The sequence below is a fragment of the Anas platyrhynchos genome, chromosome 9 (assembly GCF_047663525.1).
Source record: "Anas platyrhynchos isolate ZD024472 breed Pekin duck chromosome 9, IASCAAS_PekinDuck_T2T, whole genome shotgun sequence".
NCBI lineage: Eukaryota > Metazoa > Chordata > Aves > Anseriformes > Anatidae > Anas > Anas platyrhynchos.
This window is the reverse complement of record NC_092595.1, coordinates 14,914,286-14,934,373: the sequence shown is the minus strand read 5'-3', so window position 1 is coordinate 14,934,373 and position 20,088 is coordinate 14,914,286. Positions and strand designations below refer to the sequence as shown.

Sequence of the window (20,088 nt, the reverse complement as noted above, 5' to 3'; positions counted from 1 at the left end):
CCGCAGCCTGGCACTAGTGTGGGTTTTTTCAAGCATGTTGGATCAAAATGAGTGAGGAAGGGCAACGTTTTCACCTGGAGATGGTGGTGTGGTGTGCCTCCTGTGCCCCCGAGGCTTCACTTGTACACCCCAAAGGAGATGCCTCCTCCTCTGGCCGATGGCACTTCACTACTAACTCAGAGCAAACCAGTGGGAAGAAAGCTGAAACACCCACACACAGCGCCATGGAGGCAAACAGGACACGAAACGTGTCTAAACCGATTCCTTAAGCTGAAGCTGTAGAGGAAGGTGGCTCCGGGTTGGGACTCTAGCCAAGGCTTTAAGAGGGCCACTTGTGAGATTTGCTCTGATGCAGGCACCCAGCGTGTCCTTGGGCTTGCATCCAGACACAAGGAGCTCCCAAAAGACAAAGTGCAACTGCCGTGCTGAAGATCAGAGCAGCAAATTCTGCTGTAGCTCAACCCAAAGGCAACAGAACCGATCTCACGCCACTCAGAGCAGACACAGGGGAAGGACAGACACCGATGACAGAGGAAGAACCATTCTATGCAAAGGGGCAGTTGCTGGCCCGCAGCTCGGGGAAAGCTGCATCAGCTCCTTACTCTGCTGGGGACGGATTCACACTCAAGCTCTTGAGCCCCTAGGAGGGACCACACTGCATAATCTGGCAGAAACTTTCCCACTTTCCCTCAATTCTCTTCAACCTTGTCCAGTGAAAAGCCAGAATATAAGATCAACAGTGATGGGAGTTGACTCCCAAGACCTTGCATTTTCTGACAAATTCCCTTAACATGCATAAACACCTCTCGAAGGGGCTGAAGACTTCCCAAGGAAAGCAGGGCTTCCAGAGGAACCGCAGAGTAGAAAGGTACCAGAAGGAAAACTCTGAGTACCCCAATAAAGAGAGATTTCCGATCTTTACCCACCCAGTCAGTCCTGGGAAGGTGGCGGGACACAGCCCTTGGGCTGCAAGGCAGCCGTGCTGTGCTTGGTCAGGATGAAAGAGCAAAGGCAGCCAGAAGCCAGCCCAGGACCTCGGCATCTCAGTGCTGGGCTCTGCAGGATCTGAAAGAGCACCGCTGGGATTCCAGCCACACCTCCTAGAGCAAAGACACATTTTGACAAAGGGATTCTGGCTAGAACAGATATCTGCTTAAAATCTCTGGGTCGCTACAAGAGGCACAGACCAGAAAGTTCTGATTTTGAGCAAATTATAATAATCTGTATTTACTGTACATATACAAGAAATGAAAACCCACTATCACAGGGAATGAACGTATGGCTTTTTTTTGAATTGTTTCTTTTATTAAAACAGGATCAAAACTCAGTTTCATTACAATTCTAACATAATGCTAAGAGCTTCAAAATGTGAAGAAATCTTTATTAGAAGAGTACTCCTTAGAGACAGTATTAACATCAATTTTTAAGTTACAATAGTTCACAGATATTCACAGTAACATGAGTAATCACAATCAAAAATCCTGATGAATAGTTTTTACCGCTTCTATGTGAGTAGTAATAGTTTTTACTGATTCTATGTAAGGTTTAAAGCTGTTTGTCCTGAAACAGGGGAGATTGCATTGTACTAAGTCAAACAACAGAACACACTCCCGTGGCCAGATCTACAGCCCACACCGCTCTGCCCCTGCATGGTCATTTTGCACGTCACGCCACTTCTGCCTCCTGCCTTTTGTGCCGTAATGATGTGAATGGCACTTGTCAGTTATCTCTGAGTCCTCCCCACATAGGCCTGCCTCTTGATGTTCAGCCCATGTGCATGCAGGTCTCATGCCGTAAGGAACCCCCAGATGCTACGCACTAGCAAGGGCACTGCTGCTACCATCTGGCTCTGGTGCTAGCCACATGCTGTGAACCCAGATTCCACCCTACCAACCTCAGCAAGGTAAGTGAGAATGGTGGTAAATATGTTCTGTTTTTAACAAACAATTCTACTTTCATAATTTGGCAGCTAATTTCAGATAAAGACAATATAAAACTCCAAAGGTCCCTCCCTTCTGAAAAGAAGTGCTTGATACAGGATTTACAAGGCGTGACTTCCGATACAGTTGTACCTCAATAAGGTTATTACGCAGATGATAGAGAAAGTCAACGGCCTTTTTTTGATCTCACCGTTTGGCTGCAGAATGCATGCAGTAAACAAAACAGAAAAGAAAGAAAAACAGTGATCACCAGAGCTTGAGATATGTAAGTAGTAAGTGTTCTACTGCCAATGCTAAACATCATACCCATGGTAGAAAAAGCAGGTAAGATTAAAAAAAAATCTGTATGTTTCGTTTCAGTGTTCAGATTAAACAGAAAGCCTACACAGTGAGAACCCGTAAGGTGCTCTTCTTCAGAAAGAGCAGACACACCTGAAAAGAGGAACCACATTCCTTTACTTGTTCCATCACACTAAGAAAATAAGCCAAGGAGCATTCTACATGCTTGCTTGATCTCTCAGTTTGGTGTTAAAGGACAGTTATCGAGATGTCGCCCTCTCATGATGGCATCTGCTTGCTTTTCAGAACATGTTGCTTCAGGAGCTGGAGGGCAGTGTCTTGTATGGATTGAGGATCCCTTTGGGGTCTAACATGGCTTTGAAGCGCTGCATTAGAAAGATTGCCTCGCTGGGTTTGCTGTACTGAATGAACTGCTTTTTCTTGAAGCCCAGTCCGTGCTCGGCACTGATACTGCCATTATATCTTGCAGTCCACTCATACACGAACGGTTCAATGGCATCCAGCAGGGAATGGCTGTAGGATTCTGCTGTGATGTTCAAGTGCAAGTTTCCATCTCCTGGAAGAAAACATTGCAGAGGTGAGTAAGAAAAACTCTGTAGATCTGCAATGGAGAATCATTGCTGTTTCATCCCTGTACTCAAACAACAGTGCCTTTCTTATTCACTGAACACTTCCTTCTAGAAGGAAGCGAACAGTCCGTCAACAAACATGCGGCCTCAAACATGCACAAGTAATTCAAATAGGATCTTTTTAGTACAATCTTTGAGGAAGTGTTTCAAGTTAAGCAACTCTCAAATTCCCACTTCCAAGATTTTAACATTCCAACAACGGTGCTGCATTAATTATTCTCCCTGCACTCAGATGGCATGCTGAAGACTTCCCCAACAGTACTGCCTAACGATGCTTGAATTTCAGTACAGTCCTTCATTACTGCATCTCTCCCTATTATATTTGTGCAGTGTTCTAAGGGCACTTTGGCACTGTGTCAACAGAAACAAAGAAAGCAGAGCATTTCCTTTCTCCGTTGGTGTTGCGTGTGATGGTACTTAATTAAGCTCATAGTAGCTGGGTATTATAAACACACAAAGAGAAAAAAAAAACAAAACTCATTCTCACTCTGGAACCTCTTCCTGCACTTCAGCAAATCTTCATAGTACACAGCTTAATCCTCAATGCCAACAGTTACCAAGTGCAGCCATTATTACAAAAATTTGTCTTTCAAATAATCTCAAACCAAGCACGCTGAGGAACATTTTTGTTTGTTTGTTGTTCTGTTCTTTTTTGGGGGGTATGGGTTTGGAAACAGAACAGCTTTGCTAACAACTTACCTGTCTCTGGAGTATGTAAAATCAAAGCATTCTGACAAATGTACGAGCTGAAGGGATGGTTCACTAATTTTGTGCACTAATTTTATCACTCTCATTTGAAAAGCTAATGGCTCAGACATAACTGATTGCCAATATGACTAATGACTTTGGACAGGAAGGTGATTATCTGCCAAAAGTGTCTAAGTACATTAATAACACCAATGGTCCAATTAAATAACCTAGATAATTAAACAGAAAGTACACAGCAAGAAGATACAAACAGCCAGTTGACAGTTGCTGAGTGTCTAATGGTTACGCTGCCCAGTCACACCTGACAATAATATATGGAACAGGCTGAAGGCAGTGAAGATCCTTACACATCCTTACACATCCTCCTCCTCTGATAGCTCTCAGCTATTTAGTCTTTGCCTCCCAGCAACCTAAAACCAACTTTTAGGAGCTCCTAGGAAGTGCACAGCAAAATGTGGAGCACACAGAAGAAACCATCTCTGTTCCCCCTTTCCCAGCACCTGCACTTACCCAAGTGGCCGTAGCCCACCACATTTTTGGCACTCTGGCCCAGCCGAGCCCTCATGTCAGTCACGAGATCATACAGCTTCCCCACAGGCAGGGAGATGTCGTATTTGTAAACGCAGCCATCGTGAGTGAGAGCCTCTGTGATCCTCTCCCGGAGGCTCCACAGCATCTGATGAAAAAAGATCGAAGGAATCCCAATCAGCCAAGTTCCTCTCGTGTTCGATGCTTTGTGGCACGGAGTGAAGAAAACTTTGATTCTTTGCATGTAACATCAACATTTCCCTCGGTATCCTGTGCCTCATGGGAGACAGTAATAATGCTTTCTTGGCAGCACTGTATGGTGAAGTGATACACCGACCCTTTAAGCTTGACAGTACCCCAGCTAGAAAAGAACAAGTGTCACAGCCACAGGCATTCTCTCCAAAGCTGCCTAAGTCCTACTGATAGACATAATTTATTAACCTGATGTTTTTAAAAGAGAAAACATTCACTGAAAACTTCCCATAAGGCCACTCAGCCTTCAGGGAAGAGGCAGCAGTAGGAACTATTCTCTTAGCATTCTTAATCAATATCCCAAATAAGCTACCAGGTCATTCAGTCATGTTTATTTCAAACATCAAACAAGACAAACACGCCCTTACAAAAAATGTAGTTTCAAGGACAGAACCATTCTAAGTGGATTTGTGCAGGAGGAAATGATGACTTACCTTTATCTTCTTATCATCTGTTGCCACAGTTCCATCAGTGACTAATCCAGAAGTCATGGCCTGTTCTAGGAAGCTGTTCAATTTTTCTTCATCATGGGTTGAGTTAGAGCCCGAAGTTTCAATTAAAACATAAAAATGGCTGTCTGAAAGTGAAAAAGCATAAAATAAGCAGATGCTCTTCTGTGCTGTAAGCACAGGAGTTTAGTGCAGATTCTGGATCTTTTCCCAAATCCAATACGTTTTATAAGGTTTCTTTTCAGCCCAGATTCTCGTGTGCCAGACAGGAGTGCAGCTCAAGTGGCAATCTTATCTGGAAGGTGCTTCACTTCCATGTTCTATCCTCTATCTAGCCACTGCTGTTCACAGAACTAGCAGTTTTGGGGGAACTGGTAGAACTAAAAAGTCGTATCTTTAAAGACTTTTACCGAGTGTATTTGGAATTGAACACCGGGTACAAAAATTAAGGGACACACACAGTCACTCATTGACATACAGATGTAAAACTGGGCTAAAAATGCCCGAGCAGCATAATGTCTCTTTCTGCAGCCCAAATGACACTATCTGTATCTCTTCTTTAGACAGAGAGTTATCAGCTCTGGTACCTCTTACTGGGCAGGATAGCTTGAGATGTTTCTCAACCAGTTCCATGCACTTCTCATCCATGAATTCATAGGCAGACAGGATCTCTCCCAGCATGGCTCTGCAGGTTGTAAAGGTTTCCAGAACCTGAGAGAAATTCTGACACCCTTCAGACAGATGACAAAGAGAAATACATGTAAGAAACAAAAGCAACCCCTCAAAACCTCGTTGAAAGTTTTAAAAAGTCTATCAGGCTTCAAGTCACTTTTCCGATTTCTAGGAAAGCTAAACCTTGTGTGGGTTTGGATCCCATGCGATCCCTGTTAGTTCCTCTGATGGTTTGAGCTGGGACAGTTGTCAGAGCAGAACAGCAGGAGGAGAGAGCAACTGGTCTTTGCTGTGGCAAGGACCTCCTCGACATCCTAAGACAGTTCACAGCAAAATGTCTGACCCAACCCTCACTTCTCAGCACTGGCAAGAAGGCAACCCAGGATGAATTTAAAGGCCATTATGAGAGTCCAGGCAAATTCCAGGGTCCACTGCACATACTCCACAGGTTTGTCAGGGCTTGGAGCCTACTCTTCCTTCCCCTCACCCCAGGAGTTCAGCTCCCTGCTTTCCAGGCCACATCTGTTACCAGCATGCTGAGTAGCTAGCAGGCTGACCTGTGCTTTCTTCTCATAATTACTGTTCCCTTCCCCACCTAGGAATCCAGGTGTGAAATCATTAATATCACTTCCTACCTAGGAATGCCAGATTCACGGCCTTCGGCTTCTGAGGGCAGAGTATGGAGACAGCCGTGATAACTCCCAAGGTCCCCTCAGATCCGATGAAAAGCTGCTTCAGATCATAGCCAGTGTTGTCTTTGCGCAGAGACGCCAAGCAGTCCAGGACTGTGCCATCTGCCAGCACCTGTGAAGACACAGAGATGTCATGCACCTACACAGAAATGTGCTGCAAAAAGCTTGTCTACTACCAACCTGGTGAAAGGCTACTGCCAGCCTTCATGAGTAGATACCAACTGCAGGATGTTCCCAGTCTTGTCACTGTTCCTTGTTTCCAGCTCTCTCCGTTCTTCTTACCCTCTATATCCTACCTGAATCTTCCCACAAACTTTCCTACTTCTGTTTTGTGGTTGTTTTTTTTTTTTTTTTTAATGGTGCTGTTTACACATGTTCTAAAATAACAGAAGCCTGAGCTTGTTCTACTTTTCTCACCAGTGGTGCACAAGATCAGCCATTCTTTGCAGCCCTAGACCCCATTGTTCAATTTATTTTCTATTAGATCTCTCCCTCCAACACCATAAAACTTCTAGAATCACAAATGCCAGCCTTTACACACAGAGGCACAGGCAGAAGCAAGGTGAGGAACAGGAAGGACTCTAGGACAAAGCCAGCAGTCAAAAAAAACACGAAGTGGATGGCTCTATTGAAAGCTGGGTGAGCTGTCAACAGAGCACGTGGCAGGATGGACTTAGCAGAGTGCTCCAGGGACCCACCACTCCACAGAGGAGCCAACCTGATGCAGGTAATGGGACCACCAAACCTCTCCCTACCTCCTTTTTGTTTCTCTGGATAAGAACATCATCCCGCACAGCTTCTGTCAGTAAGGACAGAGGAGGAAGCTGGAAGCTCTGGCAGCAGTACCAGACGCTACATGCACGAAGGCACTTGTTGGCCCTTCCCAAAAGGAACGGCGAGGAGCGTGAGCCTGAAGAGGAGCTTTTGTCTATGTAGCAGAGAGCCAAGAGCTACAACAGCAGGAAGCAGGGGACAGGTAGAGGTGCAAACACAGAGGGAGCTGCTGGCTCCTCGCCTTACCACTTCCAGTCCTAGCACGGTCCCTCGGAGGGAGCCATACCTCAGGAGCCGCAAGCCTCCAGCATTTGTGGCCACGTTACCGCCGATGTGGCAGCTCCCTTTCGCTCCCAAGTCAAGCGGCATGATAAACCCCTGCTGCTCCAAGTACTCATTGAGTCTCTCTAAGATGCAGCCAGCTTGGCACACGAGGATTCCTGGAACAGAAACAAGCTGATGCCCAGGAAGAAGGGGCTCCTGAAGAGGCAGGATAAGCATCAGCAGGTGCAACCACTGCTTCCTCCAAAACTTTCTGAGGTTCAATTTGAACTAGCAAGAACCCTGTGCTTGCTACAGGGCATTGTCCTACCCCTCAATCCCAGGGGAGCTTTGCCATTGTCTTAACATCTGATCATGCCCAACTCTGGACACATGAAATTCAGTGACATTAAGACTATTTCTGCCCAGTGTTCCCCTTCTTGCTGTCTTTAACAACTGAAATACTCAAAGCAGCCTAGTTCCTAACTTTCCAAACCCAAACATCCTGCAAGTTTTCCCCATTCCTCCCTTATCTGTTAGTGTGGCTCTCACACGCCTCCTTTACCACCACCGTTCTCCCCCCGATGGGTTTCTCCTTTAGCAAACAGGATATACATGCTTTTCTGCTCTCTTTCATCCTCTTTCCGCCACCAGATGTTTTATTACATCTGTTACTGTTAACAACTAATGATTACATCAGCACCAGGAATCTGGAGGAAACAAATCTGATGCCCCTTACGATGCTGCTGGGCTGAACCCTGCCGATGCTGCAGTTACAGCTCCCAGAAGAATGTCCAGGCTAAAGCCAGGGGCTCATTTCCGTGCACCACGTGCCTACAATATTTACCAGACACGGTGTCAAAGCTGATGATCCGGTTCATGAGAACGGTGGAGAGAATGATCTCATCAAAGACAGGAACGCTGCCCCCGACAAGGCCCGTGTTACCTCCCTGCGGGTTCACTGCCAGGTTCCTCTCCGAGCAGTACCTGGAAGGAAGCAGGTTTCTCAAGTCTTACATCACTGAAGGCCATAATCCAGTCTATCAGAAAAGTTTCACTTCCCTGTGAATAGGTCCTGCTGTGGGAGTGCTCAATGCTCCTTAAAATTCAGCAGTGCTCAATCTAAAGACTAAACGGATAAAGAGGGGCAGTTTCATTGCAAATGTGGGAAAGCACAGCTCCTCTCTCCCCTCACTCCAGCCCTGTGCGAAGGAATGAACACTCGGGGTCATCCCCTTGAACAGCCCCAGATCTGCCATGCAGTATCTGTCTGGAAAGCACACCTCTCTCTGTTCATACATTTATTCAGCAGTCTCTGCTAGAAGCTTCCCCAGGGGGTTCTGACAGAGGATCTCTGGCAGCAGCTTAAGACACTACCACCCTCCTCCTCCTCTCAGGAAAGAATGTCCCGTGGGCAATGAAGTCCGTGCATCTCTGCCTCAGCTGCTCCACCCTCCCGCATGAAGTGCCACCCAGCACAACCTCTCCCAGCTCACCAGAGTTCAAGGGCAATGGATGGCACAAGCTGCACGGCACCAGCAGCTACTTGGAAGTCCCAAGCTCTGTACTTTTGTTGTAAGAGCCAGGAGCAGATGAGCAGCTTCCTGCCCTTGCCCTTGGATGTCTGAGTGCTGCCACTGCTTCACTGGACCCAACAAGTTTCTTTTCCCTTTTTCTGAGGGCCTCTCCCTGAGCCCCTTCAGCATAACTGCTCACGTCGAGGGCTGGTAAAATGTCCAAATTGTGACAGTTTTGCACAAAAGGCAGGCGTTACCTGAGAACCTGGGACACCTCCGCTGTCGTCTGCGGCTTCAGCAACAGCGTGCTACAGCCTGCAACAAAAGCAAGGGATGCCTGTGGCATGTCACCTGCTGCACGGAGATCGGAAAGGACAAGGTGGCACGGGATGTGGGAGATGGCAGCACTCCTCCCTGAGGCAGACACTTTAATGATTTTAAACCAAACGTTTTTAACAGCGGGCCTTCCCTTGGAGTGCTTCGCACCTGCCCACGGACCTGGCTGTCGGTGTGGACAACGGGAAACGTTTCCCTGAGTTCTGAAGAGCGGCCCCTTACCTCGGACCGACCGCAGCCAGTCCACGTTACAGGGCTCCAGCGCCGCCGGCTCCGTCAGGGCTCTGCCCGGCAGCAGGCGCTGGAAGAACGCCACGTCCTGGGGGCTGAGGCGGGAGAAGGGCAGGCGCCGCACGCGGTACCGCTCGCTGGTCAGCGGCACCTCCCCGAGGCCAGGCGAGGCCGTGCGGAGCCCGCGGCCGCCATGAGGAAGCCACGGTCCCCTCGGGGCCGCCCCGGGCGCCTTCCCCGGCTGTGGCGCCCAGGCAGCGCCGCCCGGCCGCCATCTTAGCGCGGCGCAGCGGGGCCAGCGGGGGCGCAGCCACGCCATGGCCGCCCCGGGGGTGAGGGGAGACCGGGCTCCCGCTCGGGTTCAGGCCTCCTGAGGCGGCGGGGAGCGGTTGTCCGGCCCCGGAGCCGCCCGGCCCGAGCGCTGCCCGCGGTCCCCTCAGCGCCTCACGGGGCAGAAGGCGGCCATGGCCCGGCCCCCACCGCGGTCCTAGCGCCCGCCCAGCTCCAGGCAGCCGCACAGCTCTTGTTCCCAAAAATACTTTATTTGTAAATCAATATAGCCGTCATCTCTGACAAAGATCCAAAAATACAGATATAGATTTTACTTTACATTCTCGTTTTTCTTTTTTTAATAAAAAGCTTTATAGTCTCTTCCATTTACAAAGGGAACACAGGTCGGATTCTTTAAAAAAATAGAAGAATCGGGTTAAAGTCGCGTCACCACCAGTTGGGATGAGCTGCGATAAAGCTGGACACCACAGTGTACGCAGGTGCTTCGACAATCTTTAGTGGAACATTCCTTTAAGTATCACAGTCTCATTCATCCTTCTCCTTAAAGCATATTTAACGCCGTACATTCAAAATTCAGGAGAAAGATTTCAACTCTTTAGTGACCAAAAATGAAGGCTACTGGTACTCCCATCTGCAAGAGTCTCTAAAGATCTCTAAACCCAGGTGTAAACAGCCAACAGGTGCTCTTGAGCCCGTGACAGCAGCTGGAGGCTCTGTGCTGGTGTGTTGGCGACAGGACGGTCTATTGCTGGTGTTGGTGCGACAGGCGGACACGTTGGAGATGTCCCAGCGTAAAGAAGAGCGTGGGTCACCTCAGCTCTGCTCGTGATTCCTAGTGAAGAAGCATCTTTCCTTTTGAAGACTGATGCTAACTTCTAGCACTTTTTTTTTTTTTTTTGCTTTGCTGGTTAAAATGGAAAACATCTGTCCTTCTGAGCCGAGGAAAGCACTTACTAACAAAAAAATTCGCTGTCCTACCTGACCATCTTTTCTGAGTTTAGGGCAGCCAGCTTTGCTCTTATTCATCCACAGCTGCACATTCCCATACTTGCGTGTTTCCAGCAAGACCTCCAAAGAGGCGCAGTCTAACTTTGAGATTGTTTCAAATCAAATGCTTAATCTATGGTGACAGCACTACTATTAAAGCCTTAGGAAAAGGGGAAAAAAATTGACAATACCATTGGACGGAAGGGGAAAATAAGATGTGAAACAGCATCACCACTAGCCTTCAGGACACGGTTACACTCTTACATTAATCCAGTGTAGCAGATCAATGAGGTACAGGTCTCACCCACTGGTTACTGAATTACAGGCTGGCTCATGAGGTATCACAAGCAAATTTACTCTCAAGACAGAGGCAGAAAGAAGAGGGCTGACTGTACTTCTACAATCAGGCTTACATGATTGTGCTTCTTCTCCCCCTCAGTCCCTTTCTAATTCATCTGTGTGGTTTTGGGGTGCTTTTACAATGGCAACAATGAGAAGCGTACATTGTCTTGTAAACATAACTATGGAAACTTCATATACAGCATGGAGTGATGCAACCTAATACGGACATGTACAACATCACACTTCAAACAAGAGGGCCCTGGAGACAGGTCTTTCTGCATAGGGGATGCAATAAATCAAAACATTCACAGAAAACCTGTCTCAGTATCAAAATGTTTCTGCTGCAACAGTCCTTACGTACCTGTAGCATCTACAAAACCCAGCAGAGCAAAGCAGGAAAAGAAAACAGGCAAGAGCTGTGTTCTACTTTCACTGCAAAGCACAAGTAAGAGGGCCAGGGCAAGAAAAAAACAAACAAACAAAAACAACAACAAAGTTCTTTCACAAGCTGTTGCTAAAGTCCAACTAGAACAGTGTTGTTGTTTGTGTGTGTGTTTTGTTTTTTTTTCCTCCCCACCCCCCTCTGTACTGTTTCTTCAGATTGCTTTTAAAGCAGAAGAAAAGCTTATCTGGAAGCATTTCCAACAGTCTGCACCAAGAGCTCTGCACAGTGCTATGCCAAGTAACACAGCCCTGCACAGAGCTGCCATAAACACCCATCACAGACCACAGCCAGGAGAGTTCATGAACCCTGGTCTGTCCTGCTGCAGGCCTTTGGTGTTTTCTCCCTCCCCTAGCAGAAAAACCTTTACCCACAACATTTTTGTGTAGGCAATTAAGCCCAAAAATCCGGGAGATATCTAAAGACAATACTTATCTCTGTTCTTCCCTCAACTTCTGAATCTGCTATAACTCAAAGGAGGAAAAAAAAATCGCCGAAAAACACACAGAAAGACTGTAGTTTTCCTACTCCTGATTTCCTTCTCATCCTTCTGCTGCAGCAACTGGCACGGTGATGACAGCAAGGATTCACATTCAAGATCTGAAAGGCAGCTTAAAGAAGTCAAGAACAGGCAAATATGCCCCTACTAACAAGGCAAGATGTCATTTTATAACATTCCTACTGAATTGCCTTCTTCAATAACACAGCTTCATAGCAAATTCTATTAGAACACCACAACCTCCACCAAGCTACCTCATGGCCACCTTTCTTTCAGCTTTGCCGCACCATCACAGGAATGTACACGTTATCCTTGCAGAGGATTCCCTTAAAGCTTGTTTTCCTGATTTACTGAGGTGCAATACAGACATACACAAGAAATAAAAATAAGGCCTTCATCTTCTTTTATGAATAAATCAGACCCTCTATAACAATACTCTAGGTTTCAACTTCACAGTAATGTACTTAAATTTCCAAAGAAATGAAAACTGACAGGAACGGTAACTCACTCTCTCAATACTACTGTCACTAAGAAACACTGCAGGACAATTCCTGTGAGATTTAAAGCTCTTGTCCCAGAAGAGACAAACCTTTTATAGGAGGCAGGAAGGCAGATGTTTTCCTTCTCTTAAGGTTCACGTGAATGCAAGCAAGATCAAGTAAAATAACGGCGCGCAGTGCAAAGTTAGACAGAAGAAATTCCCCAGAAGGGAAGATACGGTCTTATCTCCGTCCCATCCCTACCCTGTCAAAACTAAGCACAGTATTTGGCTTTGAGGAAACAGACATTGGAAACAGCTGACCAGCTTTCTTGTTCCTCTGTACAACAGAACTGCAGAACAAATGGACTTCACACCAAAACTATTCCTCTTCTGCAGGCTACAATAGAGACAATTCCTTTTTCTCTACCATGCTAAGCTCCAGGTAACTGAACGACTTCAGTGATGGCAATGCACCATGAAGCTACAGCTATCTCATGTTCCTGCAACGCCTTATGTGGTTTCACAGGCTCCTATAAACTAGCAGACTTACAGCTACTGGCTGCCCTAACACTTCCTAGTAACACTGATTACAGTGTTGTGCAAGAGTAACATAAATAAAATCCCTGTGGCAGATTCCCTCCCTCCCACAGTCATTTTCTTATGAAAGAATAGGAATTACAACTGGCCACTGGACAATTAAATATCGTATCAGAAAAAGGAAGAAGGTAGGTTTTAGAATCAAAATGATGATATTGCAACTTGAAGGAAGGAATATATTAAAAAAACCTCTTCTAGCCTCAGAGGATGTATTCCCCTCTACTCCTTACTTCTTTTTCTTTCTTTCCTGAACACAACGTGGACAAAACCTACAGGGAAAAGGAAAAAAAAAAGATAGTAATTAGTTCCTGAAGATAACAACATATCACTCAAGAGCTCTTCCTATCATTTGGAAATGAGCAGGGGTGGTGGTGATTTTAACCAATAGCAACAAATTCATGACATATAGGGAAAATGGGCAAACAGGAAAAAAAATTGTGCAGACTCTGGTGAACAGCACGAAAAGACTTCCAGAGCTGCCCCTCACAGCCATGATTCCCCCAGTTCATTCACCCAAAAGTTACTCCAAGTAACAGAGAAAATAAGGTATTTTCCTCCAGTTCATTCCTTCCCTCCCTCCAGTGACTCCAGTTCAGTTCTACTTCAGCTTGTTTCTGATAAGCTTCTTACAGATAGATGACAGGAGCCCATCAAATAGAGATATTTACGTCTCAAAGCCTGTTTACTGAAACAATCAACATTTAACTCAGTGGCTAGCCATTAAACTTCAACTCCATGCTATCACCAGTTTACTTCAGTATCTGATTGGAATGCAGTGACCTACTGCTCTATGCGCTTGCACGCTTACAGTTATTCCCATCACGCTGTGTTCTGTAAATAAACATTTTAGTCATGTTATTTGTCCCCACTTAATACAGTAGCGCAATTTCATTTCCTCTTGAAAATTCACTTTTCTTATGCTAACTGAGGAGTGTGGCATTTTAATTGCAAAAGAGAACAATTACACAAAGCTTTTGTCCTTTGAAAAAGAAAGTACAGAACAAGCGTGACTTCTGAAGATGGGCACGTAAGCAAAACCTAAATACAATTCTAACACTTTTTTTCCCATAAGTGGGAAAAAAAAAAGAATCATTTTCTCAACCTTAACCACAACAACGGTTGCACAGCAATACAGCAAACGTGAGATTTAAGATCTATGTATTACCACAAGCCTAAGCTCATGAACAGCTCTACTTACCATGACAATTTACATACAGCCAGGTCCTTGTTTTGCTCCCACCAAAATCTGTGGCAACTAAGATTCCCATGGAAGCAGCCCCCAATAAAAAAGTTCCCCTTCTGCCTTCACAAAAATGCAATCTCAAACCCTACAGGATGCAAAGCTCTGATGACAAGAGCGAAGTTCCTTCGTCAGGAAGGGTCACAATAGAGTTTTGATTCTTTTTGTGATTCTTGTTGAGGAAAACCGGAGCTTGATAAGAGTAAAAAGCCTGTGTGTCCTTCTTACCATTTCCCTTTTGGTTTGGTGGTGAGATCCACACAAGCAAAGTGGAACCATTCAATTGGGCACTGCAAAACAAAGGAAAAATCCTCAGAAGAGATGCTCAGAGTTTCATAAGCATTATGTTTGTTTTGGATGATCTAATTGAGCAAGTACCCCCCTCAGATTTCACAGTGCTATGATGTTGCAATCATCATTTCAGAAGACACGGAGCACCTTTTGACAACAAACCAAGTGCTTACATCTGGGTTGTCACAGCCGATCATTTCTCCATAGGACACCTGGTGACACAAGCAGTAGGTGGGCTCGTTGGGGTCCACTGGCATGTCTAGGACATCCGAGGGATGCACTGACAGGATGGTATCAGCAAACTCAGAGCTGTAGACAAGAACAATTTGAGGACAAAACACTTTTCAGTTATGGACAACTATACATTTCCAAGATCCAAATCCCTCTTGGGAAAATTTGTTTTAACAATATCTTCCTTAGAGCACATTGAACCCACTTTAGAGTTTAATTACACATTCACATATTGTCCAATAATTAAAAACATAAAGCAGGTTTGATCAAACACAAAAATATGAGCTCGCCTATAAAGATTAGGAGAATGAGTTTTAGATGACATGACTAAAGTAACAAAATGAACATACAACTCACTTCTGTTTGGAGGGCAGAATGATCTGCCCTTTTTTCCCCAGTCCATTTTTAATATATATTCTTTTTTCTCTGCCAGGCATGAGGGAACCCCCTTGCTCTGACACATCAGTAACACATAATAGAAGATACATTCTTTTCTTGCCCCTCCGTTTAGCCAATTGAAGATATTAGAATTAATTGGGTTTAAAAATCACAGGATGGAGGTGACATGCTTTCTTCCTTGCCTCACAAAATGGAATTATGCTATTCAAGACTATTCATGACACAGTTGTTTGAAAATAACCACAAAAAACTCCCCAAGATTTCCATAACAGCAATACAACATCAGTATTTGTCCCAATAGGCAAGTGTTTCTTTGCAATGAATACTGCAAGCAACATTTAAAAATAGCCGCATGACAAAAATCAAAGCTATTTTCTACCAGCTTGCCAACAGCAACACAGGCTCTGATCTTGTCCTTCCAGACAGAGGGCATTCCAAGCACGCCGAGTTTCCACGCATCAAGCAAGGAGTTAATTAACAAATCTGACTTGTCCTAAAGAGGACTCTAATGAAATATAGTTAAGACCACAATAACCTAAACACCACAGACATCCTGACAGGAGAGTCATAAAGGTAACCTGAGTTTAGGGAAAATTCATGAAATGTTAAGCCAAAGTCACCAGAACTGTAGCTGGGTGTCTTACCCTCCTTTGAGTTTCTTTTTCTTTGGTGTATCTTCTTCAGATGTTCGCCTGCCTCGACCACGAGAGCCTCTTTTGTCTTTCTGACTCCGTCCCTCTATAAAAAAAAATGTGCTGCATTGTTTCAGCTTCTTTAAATAACAGAAACATCCCCAGGTATTTTACTGTTGGTGCATTTGTTTTGAAATCCTTCCATGACATGTAATTCAATGCAAACACCGATTCTGAAATATACATACACTTTTCTGCCACGAACATGCCAAGCTTGCAAGAAGTACTACTCAGTGCCAAATTCCTGTGTTTGCAGTTCTGGCAATTAAATCACTGCAGTGCAATGTTAGTGCATAGTGTCACACAAGATTTAAACAGCATCATGTTTGATCAGATATGACGTAATGCAGATTTAAAAATAATAAATATATTTTTAAACATTTGGCCAGTTAATTGGTTACTCAGCTACTGACTGAACTTTTATCTCCACAGGTCTGTACTCCTCATCTTACCCTTTATCTCATGGCTCAAAGGCATAAAGCTGTGTTGATGTTAACTGTAACCAAATTTCACCATAGTTATAGGAGATTTCCTGTATACGTTACAGAAATTGGCATCTTCCTTTACCTCTTAATTTTCCCTGCTGTTCTCAGCTTGACTAATATCCAAATCCAGTAAAAAGCAGGAAAATATGCAGATGTCTTCTCCAAAAGATCTTAGAACTTACTCAGTAATAGAACAAGCCTGAAGCCAACTGTTAAACTCAAGAGGTGTAGGAGCCATGGGCTAAACATCAGTTCAGTTTTGCGCCACCTCAGGGCGCTCTGACAAGGACAGAGAGCAGGTTAGATTCCAGCACTAGATTTTTTCCTTTCCCCTGTTCATTGGCGAGCACAACACTGTAAATATCTGAAGAGAATTCACAAGTACAGGAGAGCACTGTAGCCTCCTGAAATGACAGCCAAACTCTGTATTTCAGCCTCTCTGGTTCGATATGCTCCATGCTGGAAAAGGCTGTCAAACACACAACATTTACGCACTTTTCAGGCTTCGTGCTCCAGGGTTTTCAAAGTCGCTGCCTTCCAGTTTATCTTTCAGATCTGCTTCAAACCGTGCCAAGTCTGCATCCAGCCGGCGGATATGCTTATCCACCTGCACAGAAGAGGAAACCACAAACTGAATTATTTTAAAAAAACAACTCCTAAAACGAGAACAGGAAGGTCTAATAACTTGTCCGCTATCAGCATGAACAGGAATGCAACACTTGAAGGCAAGGCGTGAGAGGTGTACCAAACTGGAAAGAGGGAAATGGTACATGCAAAGGGAATTAAAGCAAACAGAGAGAAAACAGCTGAAGCAAGCTTGCTAAAAGCAAGAGAACCTAATCCCAATGCAAGCAAAGAGAAATAAAGGAAAAGGGGATGGGGGAAGGTGGCATAAAGGAGAGTCAAAACAACTAGACTAATGGTTTGCAGAACAAAACAAAATGACAAGAGATATTTAGAGACTGTTTTCTCCTGGCCATTTAAAAGATACATTATTTTCTCTAGTATTTCACTAGCATGCTATTTAATGAAATTTAATAACTAATACAGGCCACCTCCAATATCAAGTCAGTATACATTATGTAAGTATCTCATAATACCCTGGTGACAACAATGTGGCTCACAGAACACAGATGTAGCAAAGGCTCTCCTCCCTCACCCCCAAACCATGTTGCTGCAGTACCTATGCACGAAGGTAGTGTTTATCTAGGATGCTTTTCAATCCCTGTGAAATAATTTCCTTTCCTGCAGTATTTGACATCAATAAAAAGTACTCCAGCTGCAGCTATCACTTTTAATTAGAACCCAAAGCATCTCTAGAAGATGCATAAAACATGCTAAGAACAGATAAAAAGGATTCCCCTCGCTTAAGATGCACCTATGGGATAAAATAGAGATAAGAATCACTCAAGGGACAGAAAAACAGACAGGAGCAGGTGTAGAACAGCAGAAAAGTGGAAAGCTGCATCTTAAGAAAAGATATTTTCTCACTGCAAGTTTGACATCTAGTATACAGCCAAAACAGCGGAGCTGACCGGTCTCCATGCCTCTGTTACCTGGAAACCCAAGAAACTGGAAAGATTTCCCTCAACTCCTCCACAATACAGCTTTAAAGCTGACCTAAAAAACATTGTTTATGATCAAGACCAGCCCTAAATGAATTAGTGGGTGAAAGGGGAGTGGGTGGGGTAAATATGCTGTCATTATTAGACAGCAGATGTGTACTTCTGATAAAGCAATCTCCAGCCTTTAATCAGTAGAGAAGGCTACTTGACACTAAACCCAGGAACACTGGGGAGGCCTTTTTTTCTTTTGGAGGGGGAGGATAACAGTAAGAAAAGTAAACTTTAAACTAATATCTTACTTTGCTTCAGTAAGATATTAAAGGCAAATGCACCAGGAAAGAGACATACAGATGCTGCAGGAGCACCTCAAGTCTGTCACCAGCCCCAGTCCAGATTATGAATGTATTTACAAGTCTCACTGTTTTTGGTCCTCACCATCTCGTACGTCTGCATGGCCAGCTGTACTTTATCGTCGCTGTACTCCTTACATTTACTGTAGGCACTCTGGATTTTTTTCAGGTGTTCCACTCGCTCCTCGGGCAACATGTTCTTCACGGATTCAATGTATTCTGCTGCAAGACTGTCAATTTCTGCTTTCTTATCTGAAAAGCAGAGACACAGTACACATACGTGAGAAAGCCATCTTCCAAAGGAAGTATTTTTACCTTCTACCTCTCTCTAGTATTTAGAAGACCCCTCCTGAGAGCTTTTGGACTTGCCTTAATTCTTTAATGCATTTACCTTTTTTTATTAAAGATTAATTTAAAGGCATACTGTCTTCAACACCTGTGGTATAGTGCTGGTTTCTCAAGTCTTTTGCTGTTCAGAGGAGGGGCTCAGTTAAGACCAGAAACTGAATCAATACGTTCACAAACTTCAACCTCTCTTTCCGTATGAAGAATACTGTATTTGCTGCATGAATCTATTTTAATGTCTCAAATTGAAAATCACTAGTGTATAATCACATGTCAACAGAAACCTCAAAAAAAAGAAGGAAAACAAGTCTTAAAGGCATGCAGCAATCTACAATTCAGTAGACGTGAATATAAGTATGTCTGACAGCAAGGATGTCTGAGGGGCAATCAGGTACAGTGACCACAATTATACATAACTACAAATTAGCAAGCTGAAAATGAAGCCCCGTGCCCAGTGAGCTGTAGGGCTCACAGAGAACCAGCATGAGACTGGCTGAGGGAAACAGGGAGCCTCCTGAGTTGGAAGGGACCCACACAGATGACCGAGTCCCACTCCTGGATGCATACAGGACACCCAAAAACCAAACCGTGTGTCTCAAAGCCTCGTCCAAACGCTTCTTGAACTCCAGCAGCTCGGTGCTGTGACCCTGAGGAGCCTGACCCGGTGCCCGGCCACCTCTGGGTGCAGACCCTTTCCCTGACAACCTCCTCCGACCCTCCCCTGTCCCAGCTCCATGCCGTCCCCTCGGGTCCCGTCGCTGTCCCCAGCGGGCAGAGCTCAGCGCCTGCCCCTCGGGAGGGAGCTGCAGGCTGCCCCGAGGCCTCCCCTCACCCTGCTCGGCTCCGGGCCGAACAAACCCAGGCAGCAGCCCCCCTGCGCCCCTTCCCCTTCCCCTCACCCCACCGCGGCTCCCCAGCGCCCGCCGCCTCCTCACGCACCTTCCGTGCGCTGGTCGAGCTCCCGCATCAGCTGGAAGTTGCGCTGCAGCTCGCAGGGCAGGTTCTCGATGCCTGAAACGAGCACAGAGCCCCCTCAGCGCCGCGCCTCCCCCCCCCCACGGCCCCACCGCCCGCCGCCCCCCGCGCCCGGCGCTCACTGTCCAGGTAGTGCTCCAGGTACATGGCGGCCGCCATCTTGCGCCGCCCGCCCCGCCCCGCCGCCGGCCGGCCCCGACCTCGTCACGTATTGAGTTCCCCTCTCCTACTGCCCGCCTCTTTCTGCAGCTTCACGGAATCACAGGATTTCTAGCTCGGAAGAGACCTCAAGATCATCGAGTCCAACCTCTGACCTAACGCTAACAGTTCCCACTAAACCATATCCCTAAGCTCCACATCTAAACGTCTTTTAAAGACCTCCAGGGATGGTGAGTCCACCACCTCCCTGGGCAGCCTGTTCCAATGCCTCACAACCCTTTCAGTAAAGAAGTTCTTCCTAACATCTAACCTAAAACTCCCCTGGTGCAACTTTAGCCCATTCCCCCTCGTCCTGTCACCAGGCACGTGGGAGAACAGGCCAACCCCCACCTCGCTACAGCCTCCTTTAAGGTACCTGTAGAGAGCAA

The 20,088-nt window shown here is 45.6% G+C and overlaps 2 protein-coding genes across 2 annotated transcripts; both read right to left on the bottom strand.

The window, feature by feature from the left end:
• Positions 1 to 1,283: 1,283 nt before the first annotated feature.
• On the bottom strand, positions 1,284 to 9,746 carry D2HGDH (D-2-hydroxyglutarate dehydrogenase). Its single transcript, XM_027464112.3, has 9 exons — positions 9,281 to 9,746; positions 8,980 to 9,037; positions 8,053 to 8,192; positions 7,191 to 7,384; positions 6,114 to 6,282; positions 5,394 to 5,537; positions 4,792 to 4,934; positions 4,088 to 4,253; positions 1,284 to 2,796 (listed from the first exon to the last, which is right to left on the bottom strand). The coding sequence occupies exons 1-9, from the start codon at positions 9,606 to 9,608 to the stop codon at positions 2,537 to 2,539; spliced, it is 1,602 nt and encodes a 533-aa protein (XP_027319913.3). The 5' UTR covers positions 9,609 to 9,746; the 3' UTR covers positions 1,284 to 2,536.
• Positions 9,747 to 9,810: 64 nt separating this feature from the next.
• Positions 9,811 to 19,769, bottom strand: ING5 (inhibitor of growth family member 5). Its single transcript, XM_072042301.1, has 8 exons — positions 19,624 to 19,769; positions 19,466 to 19,537; positions 18,267 to 18,433; positions 16,762 to 16,873; positions 15,734 to 15,827; positions 14,633 to 14,768; positions 14,397 to 14,458; positions 9,811 to 13,197 (listed from the first exon to the last, which is right to left on the bottom strand). Exons 1-8 carry the CDS (start codon positions 19,658 to 19,660, stop codon positions 13,155 to 13,157), a joined length of 723 nt encoding a protein of 240 aa, XP_071898402.1. The 5' UTR covers positions 19,661 to 19,769; the 3' UTR covers positions 9,811 to 13,154.
• Positions 19,770 to 20,088: the final 319 nt, after the last annotated feature.

Excerpts from the sequence above, each read along its gene's own strand:
- ING5 (XM_072042301.1), bottom strand. The coding sequence starts at position 19,660 with ATGGCGGCCGCCATGTACCTGGAGCACTACCTGGACA. Across the intron at positions 18,434-19,465 it reads GCTCGACCAGCGCACGGAAG|ATAAGAAAGCAGAAATTGAC; the intron begins GTGCGTGAGGAG and ends TCTGCTTTTCAG. Across the intron at positions 14,459-14,632 it reads TCGGCTGTGACAACCCAGAT|TGCCCAATTGAATGGTTCCA; the intron begins GTAAGCACTTGG and ends TTTGTTTTGCAG.
- D2HGDH (XM_027464112.3), bottom strand. The coding sequence starts at position 9,608 with ATGGCGTGGCTGCGCCCCCGCTGGCCCCGCTGCGCCGCGCTAAGATGG. Across the intron at positions 7,385-8,052 it reads CAGCTTTGACACCGTGTCTG|GAATCCTCGTGTGCCAAGCT; the intron begins GTAAATATTGTA and ends TTTCTGTTCCAG. Across the intron at positions 2,797-4,087 it reads GGTGGGCTACGGCCACTTGG|GAGATGGAAACTTGCACTTG; the intron begins GTAAGTGCAGGT and ends GTTTTCTTCCAG.